The 13,479-nt window shown below is 45.7% G+C and overlaps 2 protein-coding genes across 9 annotated transcripts; both read left to right on the top strand.

The window, feature by feature from the left end:
• Positions 1–777: 777 nt before the first annotated feature.
• On the top strand, positions 778–4,805 carry LOC112288270 (scarecrow-like protein 21). 5 transcript variants are annotated; one of them, XM_024532299.3, is made up of 2 exons: positions 778–1,196; positions 1,813–4,805. In XM_024532299.3, the coding sequence occupies exon 2, from the start codon at positions 2,138–2,140 to the stop codon at positions 4,097–4,099; it is 1,962 nt and encodes a 653-aa protein (XP_024388067.1). In that variant the 5' UTR covers positions 778–1,196; positions 1,813–2,137; the 3' UTR covers positions 4,100–4,805. The 5 variants fall into 5 exon arrangements, with proteins under 5 accessions (XP_024388067.1, XP_024388066.1, XP_024388065.1 ...); XM_024532298.3 differs by having other exon boundaries at positions 778–1,206; positions 1,816–4,805; XM_024532297.3 differs by having other exon boundaries at positions 778–1,206.
• A 959-nt stretch (positions 4,806–5,764) lies between these two features.
• LOC112288269 (uncharacterized) lies at positions 5,765–13,365 on the top strand. 4 transcript variants are annotated; one of them, XR_016505629.1, is made up of 19 exons: positions 5,765–7,204; positions 7,327–7,437; positions 7,647–7,769; positions 7,881–7,937; positions 8,098–8,214; positions 8,356–8,520; positions 8,629–8,709; positions 8,898–9,040; positions 9,532–9,601; positions 9,933–10,022; positions 10,231–10,371; positions 10,547–10,670; positions 10,811–10,956; positions 11,089–11,207; positions 11,378–11,497; positions 11,688–11,756; positions 11,881–12,111; positions 12,229–12,297; positions 12,488–13,365. XR_016505629.1 is itself a non-coding variant. In XM_024532291.3 (19 exons), exons 1-19 carry the CDS (start codon positions 7,088–7,090, stop codon positions 12,959–12,961), a joined length of 2,514 nt encoding a protein of 837 aa, XP_024388059.1. In that variant the 5' UTR covers positions 5,797–7,087; the 3' UTR covers positions 12,962–13,365. The 4 variants fall into 4 exon arrangements, 3 of the variants coding, with proteins under 3 accessions (XP_024388059.1, XP_024388058.1, XP_090110556.1); XM_024532291.3 differs by having other exon boundaries at positions 5,797–7,204; positions 8,401–8,520; positions 11,696–11,756; XM_024532290.3 differs by having other exon boundaries at positions 5,803–7,204; positions 11,696–11,756.
• Positions 13,366–13,479: the final 114 nt, after the last annotated feature.

Here is a 13,479-nt window from a genome sequence, read left to right as displayed (position 1 = left end):
CCATCCACGCATGCATTCATTATCAAAACCACCTACTCTAATGCTTGCACATGTCCAGAAAAGTCAAGTACACACTTCTATATATATAAACAACCAATTTTTCTTTTTGAATTCATATTTGTTTCAGGAAATAACCAGCAAATCGTAAACCTTTGTATATTAATACTTTGTATATTCTAAATAAATGAGATTTTTTTATATTTGTGTACCCTAGTTCACACTATTCATCTTAATCTCTAATTTTTCCATTGTGAAGTACCCTGACAGAGATAGAAAAAAAGGCTGCTTTAGTATTTGGTGTTGCATAAAATCAAATGAAGAGCATCCACAGCGGGAAAATTGTCCTGCACCGGATGTCGAATAGCCTTTGATCCAAATCGGGACCAGGAATCAGAACCTAGTAGATACGCCCCATGAGCAGATGAAAACGGTGCCCTGCTGTAAAAAATCCGGTATCATTCCTCGCACATGTGGCAAAATTCCCAACATCCACAATCGGACAATCTTGCCGGATCCTGCTCTCCATCCTCAGAGTCTTGGACACTGCACGACTGGCAGGGACAAAATAGAATCTTGGGCAAATTAAACGACGAAGATGACGACGAGGACGAAGAAGGAGAGGCAGACGAAGCAGAAGAAGAAATAGCCCCAAAACAATCGGACGGCGTCCAGCACGATCCGGTGCAAGCAAGTATACAGTGTTCGACATCAGGAGATGCCACTGTGCACGGTAACTGTATCCAGCCCAGTTTAGTTTAGTTCCAAGTTCCGTCGCTGCGATTCCGTTGGATTTCTAAAACAACTGTCGTACGTTCGCGGTAGAAATAGACGACACAGAGAGGGAGGAATGACTGTGGACTGCCCGCTCCACCAGCCGGACCTCGCGCCGAGCATTCAACAGATTTCCCGAGCGGAAGATGCTTGTGCCGAGTTCTGAGCTCCATTGCTCTGTTCTCGGAGGGTTGTTGTGGGAAGCTTAGAGATCCAGTTCGAATTTCAGTGTCAGTTTTTGTAACGTCGCCTGGTTTTGAGACGAGATTGGGTTCAGGACCGACAAAGAGGGGGTTCTGCTCGGGGTTTTTGTGTCTGGGTGACGACTGCGAGATGAAAGCCGCAGAGGGGTTCGGCTTCGGCGCGGGCTTGATTCTGGCACGGTGGAGTCAGTACCTGGAAGTCTGTGTGTTGGGTCGAGTGTGGTATGTGTGGGTGAGTTCGATCCGCTGGTTCTTGTTTGGAAGAGTTGACGTCGGGGAGGTTATGGTCAACAGGGTTGGGAAATATTCTAGGCATCCAGTGTGAGTCTGACTCCACTGCTTACTGAATTGAAAATATTCCCTCGCCGTTGTCAGAAGTGTTAGATTGATGGGGGGGTCAAGGTTTGGCGGTGCGACGGCCTGCTCATTGGTGTGTGCATGCTGCTATTGATGGTGATGAACTTAAAGACAGGGGAATCTTAAGGGATTCTTCTTTCCAGTCTCCTCATTCAAGTTAACACACCAGTAGAGGACACTTTTCTGCCGAAAGGATTTTTTTTTTAAAGAAGTATATTCATCTGGTGATTCTTGCCTCACTGTTCTATGATTTGCAGTCGACAATCTTCTTAATCTATTCGAATGCTTCGGGCATATTTTGGATAGATTCAAGATGAGTGTTTGCAGTTTTCCTGTATTCACAATGCAAGTATGCCCGATTCTTCTAATCCTATCCAATTTCTCTAGAATAATGTGTCTAACAGGGTTATGTCATGAACGTTTGTGACCTGGTGTGGTTGTTGGCCTCAATGGATGTTAACTCTTGCTAGTGTGATTGCAGTAGTTCGGGCAAAGATCATCGAAATCCCACGTCCTGCTTGGCCTTAAAAGGTTGTACCTTTCAAATCTAGTGAATGATTCAGTGCATGATGATTGCGTGCGGCTTGGGAATGGGCCAGATTTGTTCTATGTGCCCTGGCTGGTTGCTCAGCACCAGGCACAGGCACGGACTCGAGAATAACAGGTTCCAAGGAATGAACGACTTGTCTGAATCCTTCGTAGAAATTCGGGGGATATTGTTATGACAGTAGACCCCACTCGATTACACCAACTCAGGATACTAGGCTGACGTACAATCTGAGTGTGCACACTAATCTTACGAGAACATGGCAGATGGGGACTTAACCTCGATCTTTAGCCAGCGTACTCAACCAATTTCGGATCCCTGGGGTGTCGCGGTTCCGCAACAGCAGCTTCTGCACTACCGGCAGTTTCCGCAGTTGTTGCAGGACTTGGATAATGCGCGCCGGGATTATTCCAGTTGTCAGCCGCCGCAGTCGCCGTGTGACATCCAGGAACAGAACTCGAATTTGAGCAACAGAATGTTGCAGGCTAAGGTGGGATCGTACAACCCCGGGTTCTCGTCTCTTCGCCCCTCTGCTCTTCCTTCGCAGAACCACCTCAATTTTCCTGCAGTATCTCCCCAAATAGTGCAATACTCTCTGCCACAGGCGCTCGTCGGCACGAAAGGGGACTACCAAGGGTCGGATTTCCACTTGCAAGGAAGTCAGCCCACAATTGCTGCGGGGAGCAATGCTTTCACCGAGGTTATCTCAAGGATCTCCCCAGTCGGACGGGATACACTCGCCGGTGCGGACCAGCAGCATCAGGCTTTATTTGTCGAAAGTGGTAAGAATATTGAACATCCACAGCTCTCGACGTGGCCGTCGATCACAACTCTCTACAAGGTGGACGAGCGCGCCACGGAGTTGCAGACTGACACTCTGGGGGAATTGAGGTCGGGGCCGGAGTATGTTGCAGATCTTTACACGGGGGGGTTGCTACTGTGTGGCCAAGTCTACAACGAAGGTCGGTGCATGGAGGTGCAGAGTAACTCTTTGTCATCTGGAGCTGAGAGCATGCCAATTTTACAGCAGAATTTCCTTGGCGACGGAGGAATAATCAAAGTTTTGGACACTGCGTCTAATAGACAGAGTCAGCCAACATCCGCCACTGGATTGCAGATCGTACAACTCCTTCTGTCATGCGCGGAAGCCATTTCCAACCAGCAGATAGACGTGGCGTATGTGTTTCTGAGGCGGCTCAATGGGATGCTTGGTCATTGTACCACCACAATGCAGCGCCTTGGTACTGTGCTTGTGGATGCGCTATACGCACGGATAACAAATTCTATTGACAGTGGGCGTTACAAGGGGCTGGAGAAGGACGGTGATGTTGCAATTCTGGACATGCTGCATTCTTTCAGTGTGATTTATGACTACACTCCATTCATCAAATTCCCCAATCTGACTCTGAATCAGATTATACTCGACGCAGTTGAAGGCGCGCAACATGTTCACGTGATCGATTTGAACACCGGGTGGCGGGGAATGCAGTGGCCGGCTGTCATCCAATCTCTCGCCTTGCGGCCTGGGGGACCACCCCACCTAAGGATCACTTCTATCGGGAAACTTGATGATCTTGAGCAATCTAGGGAGAAGTTACAAGATTTCGCTCGCAATTTGCAAGTTCCCTTCGAATTCTGCCCTCTGGTTGTCGACATGAAGTCCTTCGACGTGCGGTTGCTGGACTTGCGAGATTGGGAAGTGCTCTGCATCAACAGCGCCAACCAGTTCCACCAGCTGCTTACATGGGGTGACGAGCGGTTTCACAGATTCTTGTGCGATCTCCGGTCGCTGAACCCTCGCGTAGTGGCATTCTCCGAAAACGATGCGGATCACAACAGCCCGAAATTCCTCAACCGCTTCTTCGAGTGCCTGCGCTACTACTCCGCGGTCTATGATGCTCTTGACGCTGCGCTGCCCTCTGGCTCCCCAGCTCTCCAACAAGTGGAGCATCTCTTCACGGGGCAGAAGATCCGCAACATCGTGGCGTGCGAAGGCGAGGATCGGATAACTCGGCACGAGCCGATGAAGAACTGGTCGCGACGGATGGAACTGGCAGGGTTTCGGCCAATGCCTCTCAGTACCCGGGCCATCAGCCAAGCGCGGGCTCTGCTCGAAATTTACTTCTCTCTGAGCGGTTACAACCTACGAACTGAAAATGGCATTCTTGTCCTCGGTTGGGACAACACGCCGCTTGTGGGTGTCAGTGCATGGCGGGCGTGACTGTCCAAGCCGAGATCGACCGCCGCGTTCAGTGTACATAAAATCAACAGATGTACTTTCCAGATTGCCAAGTACTCGCGGGTCTAAACTTCCCTAGCTCTCCCGATCCATTTGCCTTGAGTGTTGGGTTATGACAAGCACGTTCTTGTCGTTATGCGTTACACAACCCACGAGGGACTCCAGACACGAACTCCTGCGCTTGATCTGTACAGTGTATATTGCTGCAACTGCGCGTATTGCGAGTTCCGATCGACGCCTTCGCTGTCCCGAAACTGTCGAGATGCTTATCTCTGGGGCAGTGCGTAGATTTGCGGCTTGACACAACCTCGGTTATAAATCCTGTTGATCAGAGTTCATAGTTGGTTCAGAGTTTTCTATTGAAGAATATGCCTTTCGCTTTTGTTTCCAGTGGTATTGATTGAATCAATTAACCGCATCAACGAAATCCTACAATCAATGCACCTTCTGTATCTAGATTTCTATCCCTCTTACGCTGCATTGAAGAGCATTGAAGTTACAGTTTGTTATGGCTTAAAAATAGCGCAGTTCCTAATCAATCATACTTTTACATTTGTTTTTGTGTTAGATAGGATTACGAATATCTTACATCCCACAATAGAAGTGGGGCATAGGCAGTTTGAATCCCATGTATAACATTCAACAATCTTGAATCTAACTCAAAAATGTGGTGCCAAAGTTGTCTAAAGTGATTATTCAAGTATAGCATGTTTGTGTATGTTTGGGAGGTGCATGTGTTTTCTTCTCTTATCCCAACCAATCTTTACAATAGCTTGTTGTAACGATAAAATCGTTCAATATTGTCATTTTAAAGCAAATGAAGGTGAACACACATTCAATACATGAAAAGATATTTTGTTTCGGAAATGTGAATTCATCGAAATGTGCACAAATGCTCGTGGAAAGCTTCTGAATGTCTCAAAGATAGAATGATCAAACGTAAAATGCTCTTCTAGATAACTTGACAGAAACAAAGATATTGTACTGGAACTAAATACACATTGTACAGTACTAACTTCTCTCTCTTTGTTAAATACATACATACATACATGTATTAGTGTGTGTGTGTGTGTGTGTTTTTCGAAACATAACATGCAGCAAGGCATGCCAGACGGCATCGTTGTGAAAGCTCAAGAAACGAGATCAGCTCCAAGACTCTGAGATGAGCCGTCTCGAAGTGCCGAAATGAGAGCCCACAGAAGCTGCATCGTGCAGCGCAGTACCTCTCGCGCCGTGTTTCTGCTGCCTTCACGTGTACTTATCGGGATTCGCGCTGATCGCCTGCACGACTGAAGACGCTTTTCCCCGAGTACGAAGGTGCTTATCGGTTGCAACTACAGTGGTTGGCAGAAAGCGAAAGTCCGAACTGGAGGTGGAAAAAATTGTATAAGCTGTCAATCAAAGAGCTGACCTTGGGACCTCTGCGATGGCAACAGTGCTACGTCCCTCCATCGCCACTACTTCGGTGGACGCCGCGAAGCCGTCCTCTGAGCTGTGCGCATTGAAGTGCGACTCAGCTGGACCTGGTCCATCCGACCGCGTTGAAACCCATCAATCCGTCGGAGGGATATCGATGCTTCGAAGCCCGGAGTGGTGAACTGGAGTTAATGCGGGTCTATGTTTGGTCCCGTCAGGCGCGGACATGGAGGTCAATGGTGCCTATGGCCAGATACACGGCACACGCTTAACCGTTGTCCAATAACGAAGAGGGGCTGCGAGGAGGGAGGCACCATTGTCTCGTGTACTGCGGTGGAGTGGGTTGGGGTATGAAGTGCCTGTGTTTGAGTTCAGGATGAAAGTAGGGTGGAGGAGTCAGTGACCGCATTCTGTTCAAATGACGATTCGTTTCAGAACTTTCATGGCTAGACCCTATTTCCAGGACGATGCAACTGGTCATTCTGGCCTACTATCTCACTCCATCATTGTTGTCAACTTTGGAAGGTCGAAGGCAACGTAAATTCTTGGAAGACGAAAGTGGTTTTTATACACCTTGGTTTCCACTTTCTCGAAACTGATACGTAATTTGTTGTGCACTGAAATGTAAGAGAATAGAAAAGAAAACTCAAATGGCTTCGAAGGTTTGAAAGATCAGGTTTCAATCTTGCTCACAGTCTGATTCAATGTTCTGAGAAGCGACGATCAATAGTCCCTCCACTTAGAAAAAAACTAAGGTACTCGTAGGACTGCCATGTAGACAGTTGGTGTATGAAACGGGACGTACGTAAGTGGTTGTGTTGTTTCAATAACCGATGTTGAGCGAGATGCACCCTGAGCGGAAATGATTCCGCGTGTGGGAGGTGTGAAAAGAATGGAAACTGGATCGTGAGGAGTGTGCCCTAATGCCCTTCAATGAAATTAGTCTCGCCGCCATTGGTTGGGGCTCCTCTAAGCAGGCACATGGGCCAAATGAAGCTCGCTTTCGTTTCTGGTCTGATAACTCCTGTTAACGTATAGTTCCAGGATCTGTGCCCATAGTCCCAGCATTATGTCACCCCTTGGCTCACCGTTGATGTTGTCTCATAAACATTCCAGACGTCATGTGTAGCAACCCATGAATCCAAAATGTAACGTACAACATCTGCTAGCGTGACTGTGGATCGTATCAGCATAACCCTTCGCGTAGAACGTTTGCGATTACGAGAGGGGGGTCATCTTAATTCAATTCTGATCATTGAGCTATCGTAGGATGAAGGGGATTTTGCAGTCGTTGTGAAAATTTCGACTTCGTCACTCTATTTTTAGGGTCCCCGTAGCATCTCGCGTCCTCTTTGGAATTTATTGTTTTTAGGGTAAGCAGATTGTGTGATTATTGATGTGTTAGTGCACCCAGTTCGTACCCTAATTGCTGTATAAGCGAAGATGTGGTGGTTCAAGATATGCCTGCATTACGATCAGAGAGGACCAGGGTGAGAGTGACGGGATGGACGCCATGGCCTTTGACGCAGCCTGTGAGTTAATACACATTGCACTATGGTGGGGAGATGTAAGCCGGCGTGGCAGAAAAGTAACCAGGGGCTTTCACATGTCGTGATGTGGCACGAGGTGAATGAGGCGGTCGATGTTTCGTTTGAAGATGCCACTAAAGAGGTACCATACACCATGTCTTTTCTCCATCATGAAGTCTAGATAAATTTGACGCATATTTTTTGAGATTTTCACATACTTCCAATGTTTGGCAATTAATGGGTTCTGCACATCTCATCTTGCAGCATCGAAGAGATGCTGAGAGAAGTGGGGAGGAGATCGAGAGACTCACTGTGGATGAGAATCTCGGTGACATTGAAAGAGCCTGCCTATTCCTGGCTTCAAACGCGCATCCGGTAAGTTGAAAGATCAGAAATCATTTAAGGGATACTTCCAAGCTGCAATGCTTGAAAGGATATTCTCTGTGGTGTGAGAATGCAGATATGACATCCTTCAACAGTCCCGACTTATAAAAATGCTCTTGAATTTGGTTATTTTTAACACAAAAACATGCTCATCTTAACAACAAGTAGCTTAACATTCTGGTTTGGTTGGTTTTCCGCAGCTACAGCATAGCTGCGCAATTGGGAAGCTACCTTCCCTTTTCAATGAGTATGGAACAAAGGCGCATGAAGCCATATTTCCTACTCTCACTGCAAGCCTTGATGAATACAGTGAACATTGCCAGGTTTGTATTTAAGCCAATTCTTCACCTTTACTCAGAGATTGGGGTTTGGTTCGAAGCAACAGATTTCGAAGTGGTTCTGAAACGTGATCTTCAATTCTGCAAATGCTGCAGATTCAGGCAGCTGAGGCTCTTACTACAATACTGCTAGATGCATCCTTGTCGAAAGAGGTAATCACCAATATCTGTATCAAGTAATTCTGTTAAAAATTTCATGTTGATTCATAAACTGTGGTGAGTGACAATGGAAGTGTTTGGAGAGGAATTGAATCGATCGATAGAAACAAATCTGACTTGGTGGGAGAGGTGCATGGTGGAATTGGAAGCATAGGCGCCAGATTGGTTTTTTCCCATAGCTTTTCGTATGATAAATGGTGTTCGCACCCCTGAAGTCATGAAATCCTGGCTGGGGACGATGCGGGCTCTAGTGCCGGTGGTACCCCAACAGGTAATCCCTCACGGACACCTATATATAATTTAGACTCTAGTTTATTAATTACGGAATACGAATAAATTAATATATGGTTTCCCCTAGTCTTCAAAACCAACGTGCATTTACACTCGTAGTTTCTGTTTTTGAGCGTAATAGATGCTCACCGAGGACCTGTTACAACTGGCGCTTGCGAGAGCGCAGGGAGAAGAGAGTAAGCAGGCTCATGTTGTTGCAAGCAGCATATTCGGAGCCATTGCACCCTTCCTTGATGGGAAGCTTATCTTGCAAACGTATTTGCACAAAGCTATGGGCCTTTGTCAGGTTGATGCTGACTTTTCCAGTTGTCTTCTGCGTCTGTATTTGTATATCATTATTCTTCACCATTTTCAACAAGCCTTATTGCGAAACTCATACGAGACTTGGTCACAGGACACAGATTCTGAAGTGCGGACGTGCATGTGCGAGCAGCTTAACAACATTTCTCGATCTGTTGGTTTGAACACCTTCATGGTAACACCACAATCCAGTAACTTCAGTTATATCATTGGAGTAGCACCATAATATTCGTAGGAGCCTCGTGCTTGTGTGACGATGATATGTCTCTTTCCTCGCATCAGACAATCTTTTTCAGGACATCTATTAATGGAACAAACTCAACTTCTACAGAATGATTCGACAATTTGTTGTTCTACGTGCAGATATTTGTATTTCCGGAGCTCAATGAATTGCTGAGAGACGAAGAATTGGTGGTACAGTCCGCAGCGGTGGAAAGTCTGGTGCAGTTGCTGGGGTTCTTACCCCCTGACATTCGTCAGATTCAAGTGTTGCCGTTCCTCCGTTCGTGCGCCCCTCAACTCCTCTTGCTCAGTATATTGCCTCCCTCAAGCTGGTCAGACTCGTCAATACCCCCTGCGAATTAATTCAAAATCCTGTGCCACCTTGTTGATTTTAGTGGCAACGGTTTCGACACTAACATCTGATAGCAATGGTTACAACGCCCTTGTGAAATCACATAAAATGAACCCACCTATTGGTTGTCGTCACTTGAATACACATACAATACAAGTCTAAGAGATCTGGTCTCTTCCAGAGTATTGGACCACACATAACAAGTTGCGAAAGTGAACGATTTCTACCCTCTGCATTGTACTATCAAAGTCATAACTGTCCTTGCGCGTGAACTATTGTGGGCCAAACCAATGTCAGGTTACTGTATTATCGCTAGATTAATCAGTATAATGTTCAAGAACTGTGTCTTTTTGTCCTTTTGTTTTGTTTTTATTTTGTTCTTTGTTTATTTATTTACTTTCTTGTGATTTCTACCTACTGCAGATTATGTGATGAGGGGAATGCTGCTATGCATGTCTGCCTTGCCAGATTACTTGGAGACATTATCATAAAGGTCAGCCACACAAAACTTGTGATTAGGTTTGCACGTTTCGGAATATGTTTAAATGCTCTGGTTGATTTTGAGAACAGACCGGCACAAGCAAGACAGTTATGTCATTTTATAGAAGCCCATTCTCATGCACTCTCTTCCCTCTACCACGTTCCAACTTTTTGATAGTAAACAAAAGCCATTTTGGACTCTGAACCTTGCAAGCTCTTGCTTCAGCTTGTCTTCTTTTGTGTTGTATCTTGGTTTGCAAACACTTTTGCTTCCAAGACAGTACTCATTTAAGACCCCATCTGCTGCTTAATGTTTGAGAAGCTTAGTTGTTACATGCTTGCAGATGGTGCCAGATTTATTAGAAGATGAAGCGACGCTCTTGCTGGACGCGTATAAAATATTGTCTCAGCAAGCCAATGAGGACGTGCGTCAGGTACAGTCAGAGGAAACTTGCGTGCACTGATTTACTTCTGTTAGAAGACTCTCCTTGTGAAACAATCAATATTTGAGTTTGGTTTATTTTCGTAAGATTTTAATGAAGTGATTGTCGCTTGAAGTTGCCGGTGGTGGTTTTTAAATCAAGACATGCACACTGCTAGGTTGATCACGCTAATTTTTGAGGGATTCGTGTTGTATTGCAGCTTTGTGCTTACAACTTTCCTGCCATTCTGAAGACAATTGGTGCACGCAAATACTCAACTATGTTACATGCCACCTATCTCCAATATATACAAGATACATCTCCAATTGTTCGCTGCACCGCAGCTGCCTGCTTACATGAGGTTTGTATTTCATTTTATCACAATCATGTCTGTGAAATCGGTTTCTTACTCATTAAAGGACTCGGCTCTTTATGTCTGTTGGTAGTCTTGACGTGTTGAGAGGTCTCATTCACTTCTGTACCCGTGGATGTCCTTTCTCTAGCACACCAATTCTATGCGATTGTTCAATTTGCAGGTGGCAAAGATCCTTGGTAAAGAGCGTACAGCTTCTTACTTGAGAGAAAGCTTCTACAGTCTATTGAAGGACCCGGCTCTGCTTGTGCAGTCCAAGCTGTTCGGCATCCTTCACGTTGTCTTAGGTTTGATAACTCCCTTTATCGAGGGGGCGATGAAATTTTTAGGCTTAAAGCTCGCCAGGCACGCATTGGCTTACGTATTGAATTCGTGTGAACGCAACTTTGACTCAGAGATTAGAATTTGGTGGGCTGGATTCCACCAGGGCACTTCAGTGTGTCGAATACACAGTCAAAAGCCACAACCTACGCAAACATGATTCCTTCATTGCTGCAAGCTGAGAAGAGCGTTAGTGGCACCAATCAATGGCGGATGCAGCGCTCTCTCCTCCAAGCTTTTCCACTACTAGCAGTAAAGCTTCTCTCTACTCTTCTATGCTCGAAAACATCTTGAACACGTACATGTACTCTCCTTTTATGGTGTTCAGAGAACTCGAGGTTTGGGGCCCAATGATGATTTCTTATCCCGTGTTGATGTCTGCAGGAGTACTTGACCAGTGACCAGATTTACGAGAATTTTGTGCCTATTTGTTTCCGTTATATGGCGGATGGTGTACCACCGGTCAAGATTTCAGCGGCTTTAGCGCTTGCTGTGTTTCTCCGGTACAATATCGTTTTCTTCTCTCAGATGATTGGTTGGAGATTCGTTTCATATTTTTGTTGCGTGGCTCTTTTCACTGCTGTTGAGGAACTTTCGATTATAAGCCTAGAATGTTATGCGAAGAGGTATTGCTCAGCTGAGTTATTAATTGAATATTCTATCAAATCTTCAGGAATAACTGCAAGATTCAGCAGCGTTATGAACTTGCACAGAAAGTGGTGAAAGAGTATGGGCAAGGGCAAAGCTATTGGTCGCGTTTGCTTTACATCGACTTCTGCGAGAGTTTTCTCAGGTAAACCAACCCCTCAGTGAAAATGAATTTCTATAGCAGAAACTTTTCTACGCATTATTCAATAACGTTGGAGATTCCTCCGCAGCTATCTTGCATAAAATTGAAACCGCCATGCTCAGACTGTTAGCTTATTTGATTCTGTATTTTTCAAATCAAATAATTCACATGCTAACTTAGTTTTTTATTGTAGAGCTGCAGAGTTGCGAGTTCTCGTATGTTCAAAGAGAGCTTCCTGGAGTTGGCCATCAATGCCCTCCAGGTTTGTCTGTCAACACCATAGTATCCCTTGTGGTTTCTCATGGAAATAGTCCACATGATAGCATCCCAAATACCCCCTAGGTTGACATGTTTCGTCTCTGTTGTGGATCATGCGAGGATTCCAGGATCCAGTGCCGAGCATTCGAATGAGAGCCTGTCAGATAATCAACCCTCTTAGGACAGTAATAAGACTCCCTGATGATGTGGCTCTACTTGAGAGAATCAACCACCTGGCTACCCAGAGGTTGAACGACACTGATCGTGAAGTAGTAGAGGCTGCACGCATTGCTTCTGATAGTCAGAAACGAGTTTTCGTCCTCGACAGGGATCCATCACATGATCACCCCTCTGCTCAGGTAACATAATTAGCAGCTCTGTACGTTGTGTTTTAGAGTGGGCCTCCAGTAAGGTTGACTTCCTAAGATAGATTGATTAATTTTAGAGGACTTAAACTTGGGTGCCAACTTCTGCAGGATGAATATGAGAAAATGGACAAACTTCGTGAGGACGAGGAATGGAACATGCTTAGCAAAGAAGAGCAGGTACAGTATCTGGAAGGGACTTCACAACTTTTGCATGTATCATGCAGATATGTAGTTTAAGGCGCCTTCGATGCACAATGTTGCCGTTTCCACGCATGTAATACTAAAGGATTATGATGTCCTGTCTTCGTCCATTCTTTTTATTTTAAAAAATTAAACAGAGGCCTTCGGTTGGACTATCCTCTGGCAGGAGGAAAAGCGTAAGATGGATGACAACTTACAACGGGCCAAGATTGAGAGTCTGCGAAAGTCGAGTGCAGACGCTACAGGTCGAAGTGGTTCGACAACATCTGCATCTGATTCAAGCTCCTCCAATGCTTCCAAAAAGGGATCCACTAGTAAAACAAACGCTCCGCGGCAGGGCACTGATTCGGGGAAGAGCTCCAGGTCGGCAACTCTAAGCAGGACCAAGTCACAATTAGGTACTAGTGGGTTTACACCCCCTGCTTCATCAGGTTCAGCACCAACAACCAATGTGCCTTCCTCAGGCAGCAACTCCCTTTCTACAAAGCGAGGCAGTCTCCCCCTTTCCCAGAAATCTCTCAGCCCCAATTCCCCACCGTCACGGAAACCTCCCAGTGTGGCCTCCTCCCCAAACCCCTTCGCGGATGGTACACTGCCCAGTAATAGTCAGGTGCCGAGGAGGAACAGTGCCAAGCGCTGAAACCCTACTTGTGAATGATGAACCCTTTGAACTAAACCCTTTTTATGGCAGAATTTTTGTGATTGAACGTTGCAGGGTTTGCCTCAAGAGTTTGATGTTATTAACTGTAGCTACTTTTCTGTACAGATGCGGTTTGCCTCAAATGTTTCCAACTGCATTCTTTGTTTCATTTCGTGCTAATGAACCCTGACATGCAGTACACTTAGTGGTCAGCAAACTAATGCTTCAGCTGTAGAGGTGGAAGTCACTGATTGCAGGCCTGAGACTTCAGCTGCATTGTAGTTAAGGATTAATTTTTCAGGTGGTTGCGGGGGCATTGAGACAGGAACAGTCTTTGGAGGCAAGTGAGGTTTCTCTGTTAGTACTGCTTCAACTCTGAACAGGGTCTTGACGGTGTTTTGTTCTTCTTGGTGTTAACATTCTGAGTGCTGGTAATGAATTCTCTGCAGAGTCAGTGGCAAGTGATGATGTTTTAGAAGTTGAGGAGGCAATGTTTACGGCAGGTCAAGGAACATTTT

This window comes from Physcomitrium patens, chromosome 11 (genome assembly GCF_059467195.1).
Source record: "Physcomitrium patens ecotype Gransden chromosome 11, ASM5946719v1, whole genome shotgun sequence".
NCBI lineage: Eukaryota > Viridiplantae > Streptophyta > Bryopsida > Funariales > Funariaceae > Physcomitrium > Physcomitrium patens.
This window is presented reverse-complemented; position numbering and strand designations above follow the sequence as displayed.

Bases quoted from the DNA above. Each gene is read 5' to 3' on its own strand.
- LOC112288270 (XM_024532299.3), top strand. From the start codon at position 2,138: ATGGCAGATGGGGACTTAACCTCGATCTTTAGCCAGCGTACTCAACCA.
- LOC112288269 (XM_024532290.3), top strand. From the start codon at position 7,088: ATGGTGGGGAGATGTAAGCCGGCGTGGCAGAAAAGTAACCAGGGGCTT. The intron at 11,757-11,880 runs GTTTGTCTGTCA...CGAGGATTCCAG, and splicing joins TGGCCATCAATGCCCTCCAG to GATCCAGTGCCGAGCATTCG. The intron at 12,298-12,487 runs GTACAGTATCTG...ATCCTCTGGCAG, and splicing joins TGCTTAGCAAAGAAGAGCAG to GAGGAAAAGCGTAAGATGGA.